We start from the raw sequence: 15153 nt of genomic DNA, 5'->3' as shown, positions 1-15153 counted from the left end.
CATTCAAAATTTCGCAACCATCGTTATAAGAAGACTCCATGAGAAAGCTTGCTGTGCAGCCACTTCAACTTCCTCTTCTTCTCTTCTCATCATCTCTTTTCTCCTCCTACCTCTCCCTGTTCATTTCGGAGCATGAAGATACTCCTCGAACGAGCGCACGGCGTCACCAGCGCACATCTTCTCGGCGGCGCTCAGCTGCTCCTCCGCCACTGCTTGAAGGCGAACAGCAACGTCCGCTGCCGCTGCTCCTTGTTCTCCGGCCATGGCCACCTCTCCTTCTCAGGTCGAGTTGGTGTTGGATGGCATGGAAGAGGAACATATTAGGAAGAGGAAGAACCTATGTGCAGCTATGGCAGGGAAGAGGAACAGATTACGAAGAGTAAGGAAGAGGAAGGAGGCGCAGTTGGAAAGAGAGAGGAGATGCCGTCGCTTTGGTTTCCATGAGTAATAACTGCTGCTACATGCAGCCTAGCAGTGGGGAGGGCAAATTTGGTTAAAAAACTCTCAACGACACTTAAACTGAAATAGACTAAAAAACCTAAGATGACATGCTTAAGGAACGGAGGGAGTATATGGTTTTCATGGTGATTATCAATATCTATGATACCAACTCAACAAATTACGAAAATAGGTTCATGATTGTGATATTTGAAGACGTTGATACGAGAATGAGGTAGCCTAGGCTTAACTATTGTCACTCCGTGTCTGAATGTCATGCGATCAACAGTCTTATATGTTTGTCTCAATCTTTTCTTCCTCTTAATTCAAACAACGTTTAAGGTGCAAAAAGAGAAGACAAATTTTAATATTTGACTTGAAATGATATAGCCTATATTTTAATTTAGGATGTGTCGGTATCAAAAGGTGGGGCAGTTGAAAAGGAGGGAGCGTGAGTAGAAACAATGAGGCCAACCCCTATTGGTACTCACATACTGACGGTGGGCCGGTGGGGGTGTCGTTAGTTCGAATTATAGCAAATACTCCTAGCTAGGCAGACCTGAACCCCAGGATGGGCGTTCGGTCGGTTCTGTTTCTCGGTTTTTGAAAAATTTGTTTTTCATATTTGCTGACGGATCGGTTTCCTCCAAAATTGCTAACCGAGGCCTCGGTCCAGCGATTATTTCAGTTTTGTTCCGGTTCTTACCGAGGAACCGGTCGTACTGGGACTCCCGATCGGGATTCGGGAACGGGATCGTGGCTTCCGGCGTGGAGGCGTAAAGGGTGGGCTTGGGCTGGAACTCCCGATCAGATGGATTACATGGGCCTTGGCAGTGCGGGGTTTTGTAGGCCTTGAGAATTGGGCTGGCCGGCTAGGCTTTTTTACAAGCTGCAGGCCCATGTTCGGTTTATTCGGGTCTATTCAGTTACCTGAGGCTGGAAACCGAATCAAACGAAGCAATTTCGGTTTTCCATGACCGAATTTCTAACTGAAATTTTCGGATTCCATGATTTTGGGTTCGGTCTCGGTGTTTCTGTTCGTTTTTTCGGTCCTCAGTTTATTAGTCTATACACTAAGTCATGTCTAAATACATTCAAATTTTGATAAACTTGAGACATTTTTTGTTGGACGGAGAGAGTATATCTTCCTATATATCCGTTCCATTCTTCTTATATACTACTCCCTCTTATTCATATTAATTGTCTCAAATTTGTCCAAATATGAATGCATCTGTGCCTAAAAAATGTCTAAATACATGTAATATTTCGACAATTAATATGGATCGGAGAAATAGCTCCTTTGGCATGGAACATATAGATGGTATTTTTTGTCTCTTGTGTGCTTAAATCTTGTGCGTCCACAGGGGGATTTTGCTCTCCGATGGGTGAGTGCATGGAGCCGGTGAAACCCAAGCAGCAACAAAACTGCAAGGATTACTGCAAGGGCCAAGGCTTCGACCCAAACATAAGCTACTGCGTGCACCATCCAGAGCCAGAGTGTTGTTGCTTTAAGAAAATTGAGGCATGAAAGGATGCGTGCAATGCTTTTGAGCGATCAGTACATGATGGTTACAATTATCATTCATGCATGTATAATTATCACAAATCATGATGGCTATCTGTACTGGAATAAAGATTAAATTTTCTTACATGTGTTTGTAGAATAAATAAAAGAGTAATGATGAAATTATTCATGTGTTTCGTGAAAATTATTCATTTGTCTAGGGAAAACATGTCTTATATTTTTTTTAAATCAAAACAATTAAATACTATTATGGAAAAATGTTACTAGTGACTTTATACTACATATTTGTGCTAAAGTAAATTTTAAAATAATATATTTGGACTTCAAAAGCATAATTAATTATTTTATAATTATTCACGGTTACTTTCCTTGGCAAACGATTTTGCTGCTGTCATCTTAGAGGAGGATTAAATTCATGATAAAAATCGAGTTTACAAGAAATGTGAGGAGAAAACTAAACACCAATTCGTTCATCTAGGTTATTTGGTCTGAAAAGTAAGTGTATATACATATGCTTAGAAACGAAGTTAGTATACTCATTCATCAGGTCATGTGCAAGGAATTAACAACGCACTATTTGTGCTAAGATTTTTTTTTGTTGAGAAAAACTATTTGTGCTAAGATGTGCCTGGTGGTCATGGTTCATGGGTTTCTTCAGACTCATGGGCTGCATAAATCACACATTGTCTCTTTGGGCAATCCTGTTGGATCAGCCCTACGGCCCAAGGAACACCGGGCTTTGCTCCACCGCTGTCTGAGTTTGATATTGGCTCAAACCATACTAATCTTGAACGAGAAAATTCAATCCACACCAAGAAAAATAAATATCAATACTATTCAAACATAGTATAATTCTTAGCATTTTTTGGTCATTTTTCTTTTCAGGTTTTGTTTAGTACCCGGCAGCGAAAAACGGCCGTCCCCGTCTTTCAGGTCTATCTGGACTATATATTTGGGCTATCTACACGCACACGCACTTTACACTTTTCGTTGTCACGATGCGTTGGCCCTGACTCGTCCCCCGTCAGATGCGTTGCAACTTGCAAGGCTCCATGAAAGTCCATGGCTCCATGCTCCATGCTGCTGCGTGTCAGCGGCATTTCAAGAAGGAGAAAATGACTTCTTTACAGTCACCATCGACTCACACCATGCTGTCCTCACTGCTTTCTTTATCTGTTCTGTTGCCAATTTCCTTTTTCTCATGCTGTCCTCATTGCCTTGTCTGTTTGTTTGCTTAGCTAAACTAATCTAGTAGGAGTATTACTTTAATCAGTGTGAGGGTGAGCCGCTCGATTGCAGAGCAAACAAAACCAAAAGGCTCAAGAAAGGGATTATTAAAAAGCCGGCGGCAGCAGCACAATTCAGTGGGCAGATTACCCGTGCAAATGTAGTAGTGGGGGAATGCGAATATATGTAGCCTTCTCCCTGTCTTTTCCTTGGGCCTCTAACTAAGTTAGTTAATTAGACTATCTCTGTATGTTCCTCATGCACAGGTGAGGAATCTTTCCTGCACAAAGCACCATCATCGATCATAGGGATTAATTACAGTATCTTGCAGCTCAGCTGTGTGATGGGTGCCATAGCCCATAGCTAGGTCACCCCAGCACCAACTTTTGAGGTTCTTGGAGAGGAGAGAGCCAGAGAGGTGAGTGACTGACTGATCCTGCCGCTTTGCTAGATTCAGATCAAACGATATCTTTTTTCCCCCTCCCACTCAAATCGTATCTTACCTCGAATATCTCTCTTTTATTTTCGATCACTCTTGCAAATCCTTGGATTACTACTCGGAAAGGCTAATCTTTTTGTTGATCCAGCCCCGTCTGTTCGGTGCCTGCTTTGGCAAAGGCCATTATTGCCCTTTGTTTGCTGTCCTGACTCCTGAACCAGCACAATTTACTCACACCTGTGGTAGTACTTGCTTGCTCGCCATCAATGCCCAGCTCGTGACCCCTGCAGTTTGCTGCAAATCTCCTATCGCGGTCAAGCGTGCGTAGGTGGAGTTCGACCGGGCTTCATTTATTTCCCCCAAAGATTCGAGCTTCTTGAGCTTTCACAGCTCTGAAATTTTGAGTGCGTTCTTGAGTTCTTGAGCCTTTAGCAATCGCGGCTCTCTCTTTCCGGCGAAGATTTCAAGCTCCGAGATTCGATTTTAGTGTGTTCTTCGAGGTTCGGCTGTCGCCTGTTGCAAAGATCCCCCTTGTTCTTGCTTGCTTGATTGCTTCTTCCAAGATCTGAGCTTGTCGGAGTTGTTGGAACAAGCAAGAACCCCAATCTTGAGCTTCTGGGATCATTTGAAGAATCCATGGGTTCTTGGTCCGGCCATGGAGGAGGAGCGGCGGCGGTCGTCTTGGTGGTGGCGGTGCTGGTGACTTGGGCGGCGGCGGGGGTGGGCGCGATAGGTGCGAACTGGGGCACGCAGGCGAGCCACCCGCTGCCGCCGGACACGGTGGTGAAGATGCTAAAGGGGAACGGGTTCCAGAAGGTGAAGCTGTTCGACGCGGAGGACGGCACCATGAGCGCGCTGAGGAAGAGCGGGCTGGAGGTCATGGTCGGCATCCCCAACGACCTGCTCACCACCATGGCCACCAGCATGAAGGCCGCCGAGAAGTGGGTCGACAAGAATGTCTCCAACTACCTCAACGACGGCTGCAACATCAGGTACCATACAGAGCGGCTGCTCTTCTTCTTCCTCCTGCCTTTACTTGGATTGCCAGGTTTGACTTGTAGTTGATGCTATGCTAGTTTGTTAGCTGGGGTGGAGTTTGGTCTCATTGAATGAGTTGTGGTGATTTGGGGTGAGCTCTAGAGTCTAGAATTAGTGGAGGGTTAGATGTTTTCCGCGATAAGCTTCGAGATGTCTCGGTTGTTGCCCAAGAAGTGTAGCTCAGGTTTGGCTAAATGCTTGACTTCGTGCTGCATGTATTTTGCGCGCGCATGCTTGGATGCGTCGGTTAAGCGTGCGTTTGGTTGCCCTGATGGACCTCATGTTTGGTTTTCGCGCGTATTCGTCTCCGTCTTATTTGAGTTGCGATGTATGGATGGACTGTAACAAAGTGTAGAGAGGGAAATACAGATTCTTTGCATTACCTTAAATCTGTCTGGCTTGGAGATTTGCTCCTTGGCATTTTCCGCGGTGCTTGTAGTCTGCGCACCATCTTCGATGCATACCGATTAAGCGTCCATTTGTCTCTGGAAAGAACAATTATCTCAAAGTAGCCGAGAATGTATGCTTTCATTCATTAATACCAGCACCACAAGACTAGCCTGTGTTGTTTTGAGGACTTTACTTTGCCCATCAATTCATTCCTTTTCTAAAAATTGATGCCCTACTATGTGGGATTTCGAGCAAGAATTCACCATGAAGTATCCATGTCCCAGTTGACACTACTGGATAGCCTAAAAAAAAAGTCGACACTACTGGATCTCATCATCACTTTTTCTAAATTACTTTTATAACTTTGCAAAGTCTCTTTACAAGGTAAGGTTAGTCTATCCGTTCTGTAAAGTCAAATTTAAAGGTTACACCGATATAGAAGGTTGTTTATATGGTTTAAATGGACCTTAAACGTTACTACGACGTGTTGCTAGAAGTCTCAACGTCTCATTAAAAAGTTGTAGCTGGAATATCTATTTTGAAGCATTTTTGGCTTTGAACGAAAGGCCGGTCAGCATTTCATCTAAAAGGGCGACTGTTTGTTAACTCTTAAAACCAATATTTGGTACAATGCTCACAACGAGGTTTATCTGTTTCATGTTTTAAATAAAGATGTTCGCAATGAACCACTTGTGTGAGTTGTGAGTACTATTTTTCAAACGAGACTGAACTGTCAATGTGACCAGTAGCATTCAATGGCTTTCCTTTAGAGGTCTAAGATGGACGAAGGGGACCTTACTCTGTGGAGGAAATCGGTCCTTCTTTTGGCCGGTCACTCCTACTTATATCTTTTCCTCTTTGAAGGGGATAATAACTGCCCTCTTCATGAGAGTGGATTTTGTGCTCCTGGTTGCACAAGCACCCGGTTGTTTCAAATAAGTAAAACACACATGTGTAAGTTCTTAAAAATCCAAAAAATTGTGGATATTTACTGTTGGATGTAGTGTGCAGGCAGGGGCGGACCCACGTTAGTGGCTGTGGGGGCAGCTGCCCCCACTCAATTTTTGTAATATTCTTGTATTTTGTTCATGATAGATCGAGATTGCCCCCACTGATGCTAAGCATTTGCTCCCATTCCTCTAATTTTGGTCTATATTTTCTAATGCTTACATATTTTGCCCCCTCTTAATTAATATTCTGGGTCCACACCTGTGTGCAGATACAAAGTTTTAAGCCAAAACTATTAAATTTAAACTATTTATGTTTGCAGTCTGTAAGAAAGAGAAGAAGGGAAGAGAGTCTGTGTAGTGTAACTGTGCTCAATTTGTTTTTCTCGTGGAGCACAGAAATGGACATATTATTGGAACTATTTTTGCAGGTTCTTGCATCATCAGATAGTTTACATCCATTAATTATTTCAGAACTTATAACCAACTATTGGTCGGATAGTTAATGCTGCGGTTGTAGTCCCATCCCACCAGGGATCAGACCTCTGGCTTATAAAGGCGGGTTAGCCTATCAGTGGTAGGAGCCATACCTGTCAATAGCGAGGCGCCAGTGGTGACTTCATAAATCTAGAAGCTCCACGACTCTGTTCTTCTGTAGGCATGTGTTTCTCAGAAGAAAAAAGAATTTGCCAGAACTTTGATATGGAAACTCACCCATGGTTTTTTTAGATAACCTCTCTGGTGTGAATAGCTCCTGCAGTAGAATTTACCTCGTACCTACTCTGCCTGCACTGGCCGCATTTATACATCTGTTGGACAGTGTGGTGCTCCTGTTGGTCATGCTATTACTCCTATATATTTCATAATTCAAAGAAGCATTTTTGTACTGATAGTCGAAGGCTTCAATCTTTCTGAGCGATGGAGCACATTCTGAAAACCTATCAGCACTAGCAAGCATTTTGCAAGCATCTCAACAGCATGCTTGTTCTGTTCTTTCTTCGGTTTGTTTTGAATTTAATTACCAGTTTTGAACATATTCTAAATCGAGGTACTTTAAATTGGTCTACATTTTGTCCGGATCCATAGTCTGCCAGCTGTTTAAATTGGTTTACAGATTTTTCTAAAAGCAAAAGTTAGCAACAGTAAAAGGATGCAAAACAGGAACCATAGTTATCCCTCATTCCCTCTTACTGTTTCCTTTCTCTGCAGTAGCCTATTGCGTAGAAAGCATTATAATACTCCTTTTCTTGAACTCAGATTATTATTTAACTAGCAAAATCCATGAACTATTTCATGGGTGTTGTTTTCAAGCTGTTTGGGGGAACATGCACATATCTAACTTTTGATAAAAAGAATTTATTTTGCAATTTTCATTTTTTCTATCTTGTCCGAACTGCTTTTTTGGCAGGAGGCAAAACATCGACCTTTATTTTCAAACACAACCTTGTAATTTGATCTAGTAACGCAGAGTTAACTCAGATCACCTTTTCTTTCCAACACCATCCTATAACATTGTAATGGCTGCATTTATTCTCAAGCAGCTCTATGCCGATACAGTGGAGCATGTACCATCCCTGATAAATTTCATACAGCACCCTTTTAAGTTTTAACTGCAATCTTTCCTGTCTGTTTGATGATCTAGTAGGTCAGTACTCTGTGACTGCGCGATAACATACCACCTGAACTACTGATTAGCACGTGATAAAATGGTCTTTACTGTAAATAAAAAAAACATGCTTGGCTAGATCAGTTTATGCTGTAATTGTATGTTCTCGATCTCAGATTGCAGTCTTTCTGCTAGTAATGCCTTCTTGATGTTAACTCCAACATTTACATAAATAGTTGTGAACTTTGACTTGATTGACCCTGCTATTTGTTAGGTATGTTGCGGTTGGTAATGAGCCTTTCCTGTCGACATACAATGGAAGCTTTCTGCAGAGCACTTTTCCTGCCCTCCGAAATATACAAAGCGCACTTGTAAAGGCTGGTTTGAGCAATCAAATTAAAGTAACCGTTCCTCAGAATGCTGATGTCTACCAAACATCAACTTCCAAGCCTTCTGACGGGGATTTCCGCACAGATATTCATGATCGGATGCTCGAAATTGTGAAATTTCTGAGTGACAATGGTGGAGCTTTTACTGTCAATATCTACCCTTTCATAAGCCTCTACATTGAACCAAACTTCCCCAAAGACTATGCCTTCTTCGAGGGGGCTGCATCGCCTATTGTTGATGGCTCTGCAACATACACAAACATGTTTGATGCAAACCATGACACACTCATATGGGCTTTGAAGAAGAATGGGTATGGAAATCTGCCGATCATCATTGGGGAGATAGGCTGGCCAACTGATGGAGACGTGAACGCAAATGCTCAGTTTGCTCGGCTCTTCAACCAAGGCTTCATGACACATATCGCCACCGGGCGAGGGACACCGATGAGGCCTGGACCAATCGATGCCTACTTATTCAGTCTAATCGATGAGGATGAGAAGAGTATACAGCCAGGAAATTTCGAGCGCCACTGGGGAATCTTTACCTACGATGGCCTCCCAAAGTATGAACTGACCTTGGGGACAGCCAACTCACAGCTTCAAAGAGCAAGCGGTGTGAAGTACCTTGAGAAGAAGTGGTGTGTGCTGAAGCCTTCTGCCAACCTTAACGATGCAAAGCTTCCAGATACTGTGAGCTACGCATGCTCCATGGCAGACTGCACCAGCCTTGGCTACGGGACTTCTTGCGGAGGGCTGGATACTCGGAGCAACATCTCGTATGCCTACAACAGCTTCTTCCAGAAGAACGATCAAGACGACGTAGCCTGCGGGTTCTCGGGCTTCGCTACAATCACAGGCCAAAACCCCAGCACCGGGACATGCAGATTCGGAATCATGATCGAGGTCGACTCGGCCTTCTCGTGGAAGCCGCAGCGTGTCAAAAACAACTACCTCCTGATGCTTTTGCTTGTGATTGTTCATCTCTGCCTGTCATTCTCATAGGCTCTTGTTTCGCAAAGAGATGGTGATAAGAGCATCAAGAATCAGCTGACAGCTTGAGGATATTTGATGTCTGCTGCCAGTGTGTTCATCCCAGTAGGAACCTTTTCAAGTTCTTTCTTTTTCTCATTTTTCTCCTTCCTTTCGATGGATGGATGTGGATGCCACAGTGGCATGGTTGAATTCTTGTTAGCGTAGCCGGTACCGTTGTGATTGGGATGTTGATGATGTTGCACTGAGCCATTGATCCCCAGGAATGTAAGTGAGGGCATAGCCGCATAGCTTCCATTTTTGTTAGTCTTCAGAGCTGGTGCTTCAGAACAGTCAGGTTCTGCTTTTAATATGACATATGTCAAATTGTCAATGCACCATAGATGATAGACCATGCACCTATCTGGCTGATAGACACAAATCATCTAGTATTCTATGCTCAATTGGCCTTTTGGTTCAGGTTCGTGGCTGTAGAAAAAAGGAGAACAAATACAAATAATATCGTTTAAATAGAAAACATGTCGTAGAAAGAAATTCAGAGGACGACATAGCATTCTGGTGCGCCTTCTGGACTACGATTGCTAGCGTTTGGATGAGAACTGAATCAAATGAGATTCTCAAGTCTTTTGGCCATGGCTGCCAGGCTAAAGCGATCTACTGAACTCCATTCTAGAGCAGTCGTTTCAGATTATGGATTAGCGCCAGACTCCAGACAACCATATACTTCAGTTCATCTTACAGTTATGTTCTCCGTTTCAAGTTGCTATCAGTGTGCTGTCAGATATATTTGCATTGGCAACCAAACAAATAGGCCTAAAATCCTCACTTTGTGTGCACCGGAAACCAAGCAATAGACCTAAAACCTTGCAGCCTCGATTCAATCAAGTTCTAAATAGTTTAATAAACTTCTGGTAAAATATCATATAGCTTCAATGTAGAATCTCAACGGGGTGACGCTGAATTGACTGGCATGAGCTGAAAACTTCAGTACTTGGGACTTGTTTGAAACACAGGAATTTCACGGTACACTTGAGATGATTTCACATGAAAGATGAAACAATAGAACTCACGTGAAAATCGGAAAAAAATGCGAACAAGTTCTAGAACTGTAATCTCACCACAAACCATACCTTTCAGTTCAACCAAAAAAGCTACCCCAAAAGCACAAGAGAGGAGTAGCACAGAGGAGATAAACTGCCCTGCACTGAGTCTGAACTCTCCAGGTGAGAATGAGTGCCACACTTTTTTCCTCCTTATCCTTCCCAATGTGGCAAACAGAGGGTTGTTTGTGCTTGCCATCTTTGAGAAGGTGACCTGATGATGAGAACTCTGGTGTAATTCTGTCAGAATCCCAACACAGAAAAAAGGTATTCCCTTTCTCTCTAGAGACTTCGCTGAGCAGAAGTACAGTATGTAGAGATATACTAGTAGAGTATAGCAGCAGCAGTAATAGTGTAACAGTAAACTGGTGAGTTAGCTGTCTTCTTGACTCTTGAGCCTTCTTGGGGATGGTGTCAGGGCTGTGCATGTGGCTGCTTGCTGTGTAGAGAACTGGAGATGCAGGCATCCACTTGACACTTTCTGTTCATTTCAGGCTCAGGTGGGGGCATGTCATGAAACAAAGTTGGCCATCTTGTGTATGTGCGTGTGTGCTGGATTATTGTGAGTCTTGTCTTTCTTATCTATGTTGCTCTCCTTTCTTGTCTTTTGGATTTTGAGGCCCTCCCTCCTCATCTTCCTCCCCAGTGCCTGCCAGGCAGAAGGATTCCAAGGAGACAAAGATTCTTCAACAAAAGGGTGGTACTAGTAAGATTCTTGATTTTTTTTCCCTTTCTCATACAATACAGTAGAGGGGTAGGAGCACTTGTTCTTTTCTTTCCCCTCCTCTAGATGGGTAAAAAAAAGGGTTCTTCTGTGCCCCCACAGAAAAGCAACTGACTTGATGTGGTATAGGTTCTCTACCTCCCTGTCCCTCTGATCTCAAAAAGGATTTAATTTGCATGTGCTGCTGCCACTATTTGCAGGTGCTGGCATGGAAGAAATAATGCAATCTTGAGGTAGTTTTCTTGGTGGTGGTGAAAGTTTTGGATGGAGAAAGTGAAACTGGAGGGGTGGTTGCCATGATGTGTAGTAGGGTCCAGCACTGGAGTGGTTGTTGATGCTGTGGGTTTCAACGCGAGGGGGATAGGGGGGGAAGGGGAACACACAGGTTATAGATCTCATCAAGCAAGCCAGGTATGAGATTTTAGGAGGGGAAGCAGCGGCCAAGCTTGTGCTATGTGCTTTAGCTGAGGCTGATTCTCTGGTTGCTGCCTGCCAATTAATTGATGAAGGTACCGCCGCCGCCACCGGTCACCGGATCAAGGAAGCTTCATGGTTCTCTGCCGTGCTGCTGATTGAGGAGGTGCTCCAGGCTTCCAGGAGGAGGAAGAATCTGCAGCGTTTCCAATATTTCTGGGAGAGAAGGAAGGGGAAGATGGTTGATCTTTGGTCCCTCAAGGTACTTTCTTCTGTTTTTTTGTACTTCTTGCTGCTGGAAATGGAATGATGAATTGATGATGGTGGTGCTGTTCTTGCCATGATTCATGATTCTCCTAGTAAAGGTAGGGAGACTAGTCTGCGTTCTTTCTGTTCTTTGGTACATGGCATTCATTCATTTGATTCTAGCATCTTGTGTACTTCTCTCTTGCTTCAATGATGTATAGGTGAGTGCTCATACGTGTTCTAAATCTGTTCTCGTTGACTTTTGGAAGAACAAGTTCTGTCCTAATTTTGCCTTCCATTTTGTTGCTTCAATTGCAGCAGCTTTGACATAAAAGTAGGAGCAGTACCTGAGATTTTCAATTCTGGCATGGGCTCATTTGGGATGGACTGGAATCAGAAGAGCTCAGTATTGTGGGATTGGGAGAATTTACTGCCGGCAGGCACTAATGCGGCTGAGAACCCCAAGAATGGAATGCAGGCTGAGCAAAGGTTTGCAAGTGTAGTGGCTGCCATGGCTAATGAATCACGACATTCTTCCGGTAGCAGCGGTACTTTCTCTTCCAACTCGGAGATGGGATATGGTTCATCCAAGAGCTCCCTATCCGCTTCAATTGATTCTTCATCCAAGGTAGGGAACAGCATGGAATTCAGATTTGCAGCTGCCGCAAACCCTGATAGCAACAACAGCAAAAATACTGAGTTGGGTAAAGTTGATGACACCGGAGCCGGAACATCTCCCTCATCGGTGATAGCAGTGAGCAGTGGAGAGCCAGTCATTGGCCTGAAACTTGGCAAGAGAACTTACTTTGAAGATGCCTGCGGAGCACAGAATGTCAAGAACTCACCATTGGGTGCGGGTGCACCAAACCCATCTCCTGCTTCGGTCAAGAAGGCAAAGGTGGATCAACAGAAGCCACATAATTCATACTGTCAAGTTGAAGGCTGCAGAGTTGATCTCTCTTCTGCTAAAGATTACCATCGAAAGCACAGAGTCTGTGAAGTTCATTCTAAGACTCCCAAAGTTGTCGTCGCTGGTCTGGAGCGACGCTTTTGCCAACAGTGTAGCAGGTGAGATGCTTTAACTTGTACATGAAGCAGCACCTGTTTCTATGAACCAAAGTACCTGTTTGTTTTCTTGAACTCATTATCTTGGCATCCTTGAGTGAGGAACAGTGATTCTTTCTGATCTTTTTCTTTTTCTTCTTTGATACTCCACTGGTTTCTAGGTTTCATGCTTTAGCTGAGTTTGACCAGATAAAGCGAAGCTGCCGTAGGCGTCTCAACGATCATAATCACCGCAGACGGAAGCCACAGCCAGAAGCAATTTCTTTCAGTACATCAAGGCTGTCTACGATGTTTTATGGTAGCAGCCTATGTTTCATGGAATTGATGCATTAAGTAGGATTGTTACATCTGCCCTGCTTAAAATTATGCTTTTCCGTACATGCTTAGACTAACTCAGGACAAAGAGCGTTATTTTTCCCTGACATAGTTGATTCTGTTTATTCAAATCTCATCATTAGTCATAATATTTTCAATTTCATGAATTTTAATAATAGTATTATTGTAAGGACTCATTTATATTACTTGAAACATATTTCAACTTTAGCTGTTATTATGTTATCTTGTCGTGGTTTAAATCTTTAATGTTTCAGAAAGGAAAAACAAACTGCATAATTGTACAAACATTGATTGATTTGTTTGTGCAATTATGCAGTTTGTTTTTCCATAAATGTTTATGTGAGTAACAGTAGGTCGAATTTCCATAAATGCATGTTGAGTCCACTATAATATACTAATCAAGATATTTGTTCTTTCCTGAAAATGTTTTAACTTTAGTGCTCAAATTGTTGTAATGATCCTGGACAGATGCAAGGCAACAGACAAGTCTTCTATTCAGTGAGGCTCCGTATGTTCAAATGAGAAACTGTGCAAGTTCTTCATGGGATGACCCAGGACCAGGAGGCTTCAAGTTCACAGAAACAAAAGCTCCTTGGTTAAAGCCAACAACTGCTGCAGGTGTTGATGCGATGCATTTGTCTAGCCAGCAGGTATCGAACAGTATTATGCCACACGGTGCACATCATGGTTTTGATGGGTTCATGTCATTCAAGGGAACTGGTATGAAGTTCCTTAATCAAGGTATTTCCCTGTCTAACTTACAAAATGAACTTCCGAACGAAGTGAAACAATAATTATACATAGGGTCATCAGTTGCATGAAAACTGATCTTTCTACTATTCCTAACTAGCTAGTAGTAGGAAACAAGCATACTTATAATGCTTCTTTCAAGTTATTTACTATCATCATTTGGAGATATTCAGAAATGAACCACAATTGGCTACTAACATAATTGACATGAAGCCTTTTGCACTTCCTGGACATATATGCATAAATGCATGGTACTTATTTTTGCAATCTGAAGAGTTGTTACCATCCTCTTAGCACTAACCTGATGCTGATATCTACCAGCAATTGTGACTAATACCATTTGAGCCCATTAAGCTGTGGGGTCCAGAAAAGAATAGTGATGGGTTACCTTATGTCATAATCTGGCATGATTGAGCTGCCTAGAAACAGTTGTTCATAGTGTTCTATTTTTGTTTTTTTCATGTGGTTTTCTTTTTCTATAATGTTAGACATGGAGGCAAGGTTTGGAGGGAAAAAAGGTAATCTGGTATAGAATCATCATTACTTATAGTAGAACCAGACTGAACGATCAACTGAAAGTTTTTTGCACATTTGCACCCTATTCATAGCTACCAGAAAAATAGATGATTTTCTTAAAAGCACTGGGACAATTGTTGCAGATGCGGTGATTATAGCCTTCTGAAGTATGTTTCATTAGCAATGAACATTAAAACTAAAAGCTGTTCTACTTTTACCTCTTTTCAGGCGTCGAAGCTTCCACTGTTGTTTCCGACACCAGTGGAGCCCCAGACCTTCAGCATGCTCTCTCTCTTCTGTCAAACAACCCAGCAGGTGCTGGCAATCTCCAGCCAAGTCCCCAGATGCATTCTGGAACTACTGCAGACATCGCCGGCACTTCAAACCCTGCGATGCATGTGCTGGGCTCGTCGCCAGGGCTCTGGCTAGACGGCCCGCCCCTCGACAATCATCACCCACGGTTTCAGGCTTTTGATCTCTTGGGGGGCCACGACAGCACCATGCCGCACGAGCTCCAGCTCCCAAAGCCTTCATATGACCACCACGCCGCCTCCCACTTCGACCGGATGCACTGATAATGATAGACGCTCCGATCAGCACCCACCGTGCGTGATATCCTGAATTTCTTTGTTTTGATGTTGTTGCCAACCTGCTTAGAAGGGATGCAATCTGGTAATGCCAAGAATAAAGGCGCACATGAACAACAGACTTGCAACCAGATTGATCTGGTCGTGTTGCCATGGAAAAAAGAACTTCATCTTGCCAGCAGCTACCAATCCCATTATCAGCTGTGGCTCTGAATAATTCTAAATTGTTATGTATCTGAATTGCTTCTGCAAGTGATGAATCCAGAAGTTGGCAGAACTGCAGACGATTTTAATATTTTGCAAGATCTTGGCGGCTTGGAGTCAAGGAGGAAAAGCAGTAGATCCTTTTTGTTTTTGTTTGCAAGAGAGACCCTATTACCACGCTGGTTAAGACACTGGTTAACATCTAAAAACATGACACTGGCA

General features: G+C 43.1%; 2 protein-coding genes and 1 long non-coding RNA gene across 7 annotated transcripts; 2 read left to right on the top strand and 1 right to left on the bottom strand.

Moving 5' to 3' along the window:
• Positions 1 to 3083: 3083 nt before the first annotated feature.
• On the top strand, positions 3084 to 9295 carry LOC100832476 (glucan endo-1,3-beta-glucosidase 6). The gene is made up of 2 exons (XM_003574405.4): positions 3084 to 4621; positions 7885 to 9295. The coding sequence occupies exons 1-2, from the start codon at positions 4266 to 4268 to the stop codon at positions 8999 to 9001; spliced, it is 1473 nt and encodes a 490-aa protein (XP_003574453.1). The 5' UTR covers positions 3084 to 4265; the 3' UTR covers positions 9002 to 9295.
• On the bottom strand, positions 9217 to 10256 carry LOC112271396. Its single transcript, XR_002964266.1, has 2 exons — positions 10120 to 10256; positions 9217 to 10017 (listed from the first exon to the last, which is right to left on the bottom strand). It is a non-coding gene; the product is annotated as an uncharacterized LOC112271396 (long non-coding RNA).
• LOC100827905 (squamosa promoter-binding-like protein 3) lies at positions 10198 to 15052 on the top strand. 5 transcript variants are annotated; one of them, XM_024460381.1, is made up of 8 exons: positions 10198 to 10356; positions 10584 to 10651; positions 10736 to 10795; positions 11014 to 11489; positions 11792 to 12541; positions 12700 to 12836; positions 13343 to 13615; positions 14369 to 15030. In XM_024460381.1, the coding sequence occupies exons 5-8, from the start codon at positions 11841 to 11843 to the stop codon at positions 14713 to 14715; spliced, it is 1458 nt and encodes a 485-aa protein (XP_024316149.1). In that variant the 5' UTR covers positions 10198 to 10356; positions 10584 to 10651; positions 10736 to 10795; positions 11014 to 11489; positions 11792 to 11840; the 3' UTR covers positions 14716 to 15030. The 5 variants fall into 5 exon arrangements, with proteins under 5 accessions (XP_024316149.1, XP_024316148.1, XP_024316151.1 ...); XM_024460380.1 differs by having other exon boundaries at positions 10584 to 10795; XM_024460383.1 differs by lacking the exons at positions 10198 to 10356; positions 10584 to 10651 and having other exon boundaries at positions 10657 to 10795; positions 11795 to 12541.
• Positions 15053 to 15153: the final 101 nt, after the last annotated feature.

This window comes from Brachypodium distachyon, chromosome 3 (assembly GCF_000005505.3).
Source record: "Brachypodium distachyon strain Bd21 chromosome 3, Brachypodium_distachyon_v3.0, whole genome shotgun sequence".
NCBI classification, from domain to species: domain Eukaryota; kingdom Viridiplantae; phylum Streptophyta; class Magnoliopsida; order Poales; family Poaceae; genus Brachypodium; species Brachypodium distachyon.
The sequence above is the reverse complement of the archived record's forward strand: the minus strand, read 5'-3'. Positions and strand labels throughout refer to the sequence as shown.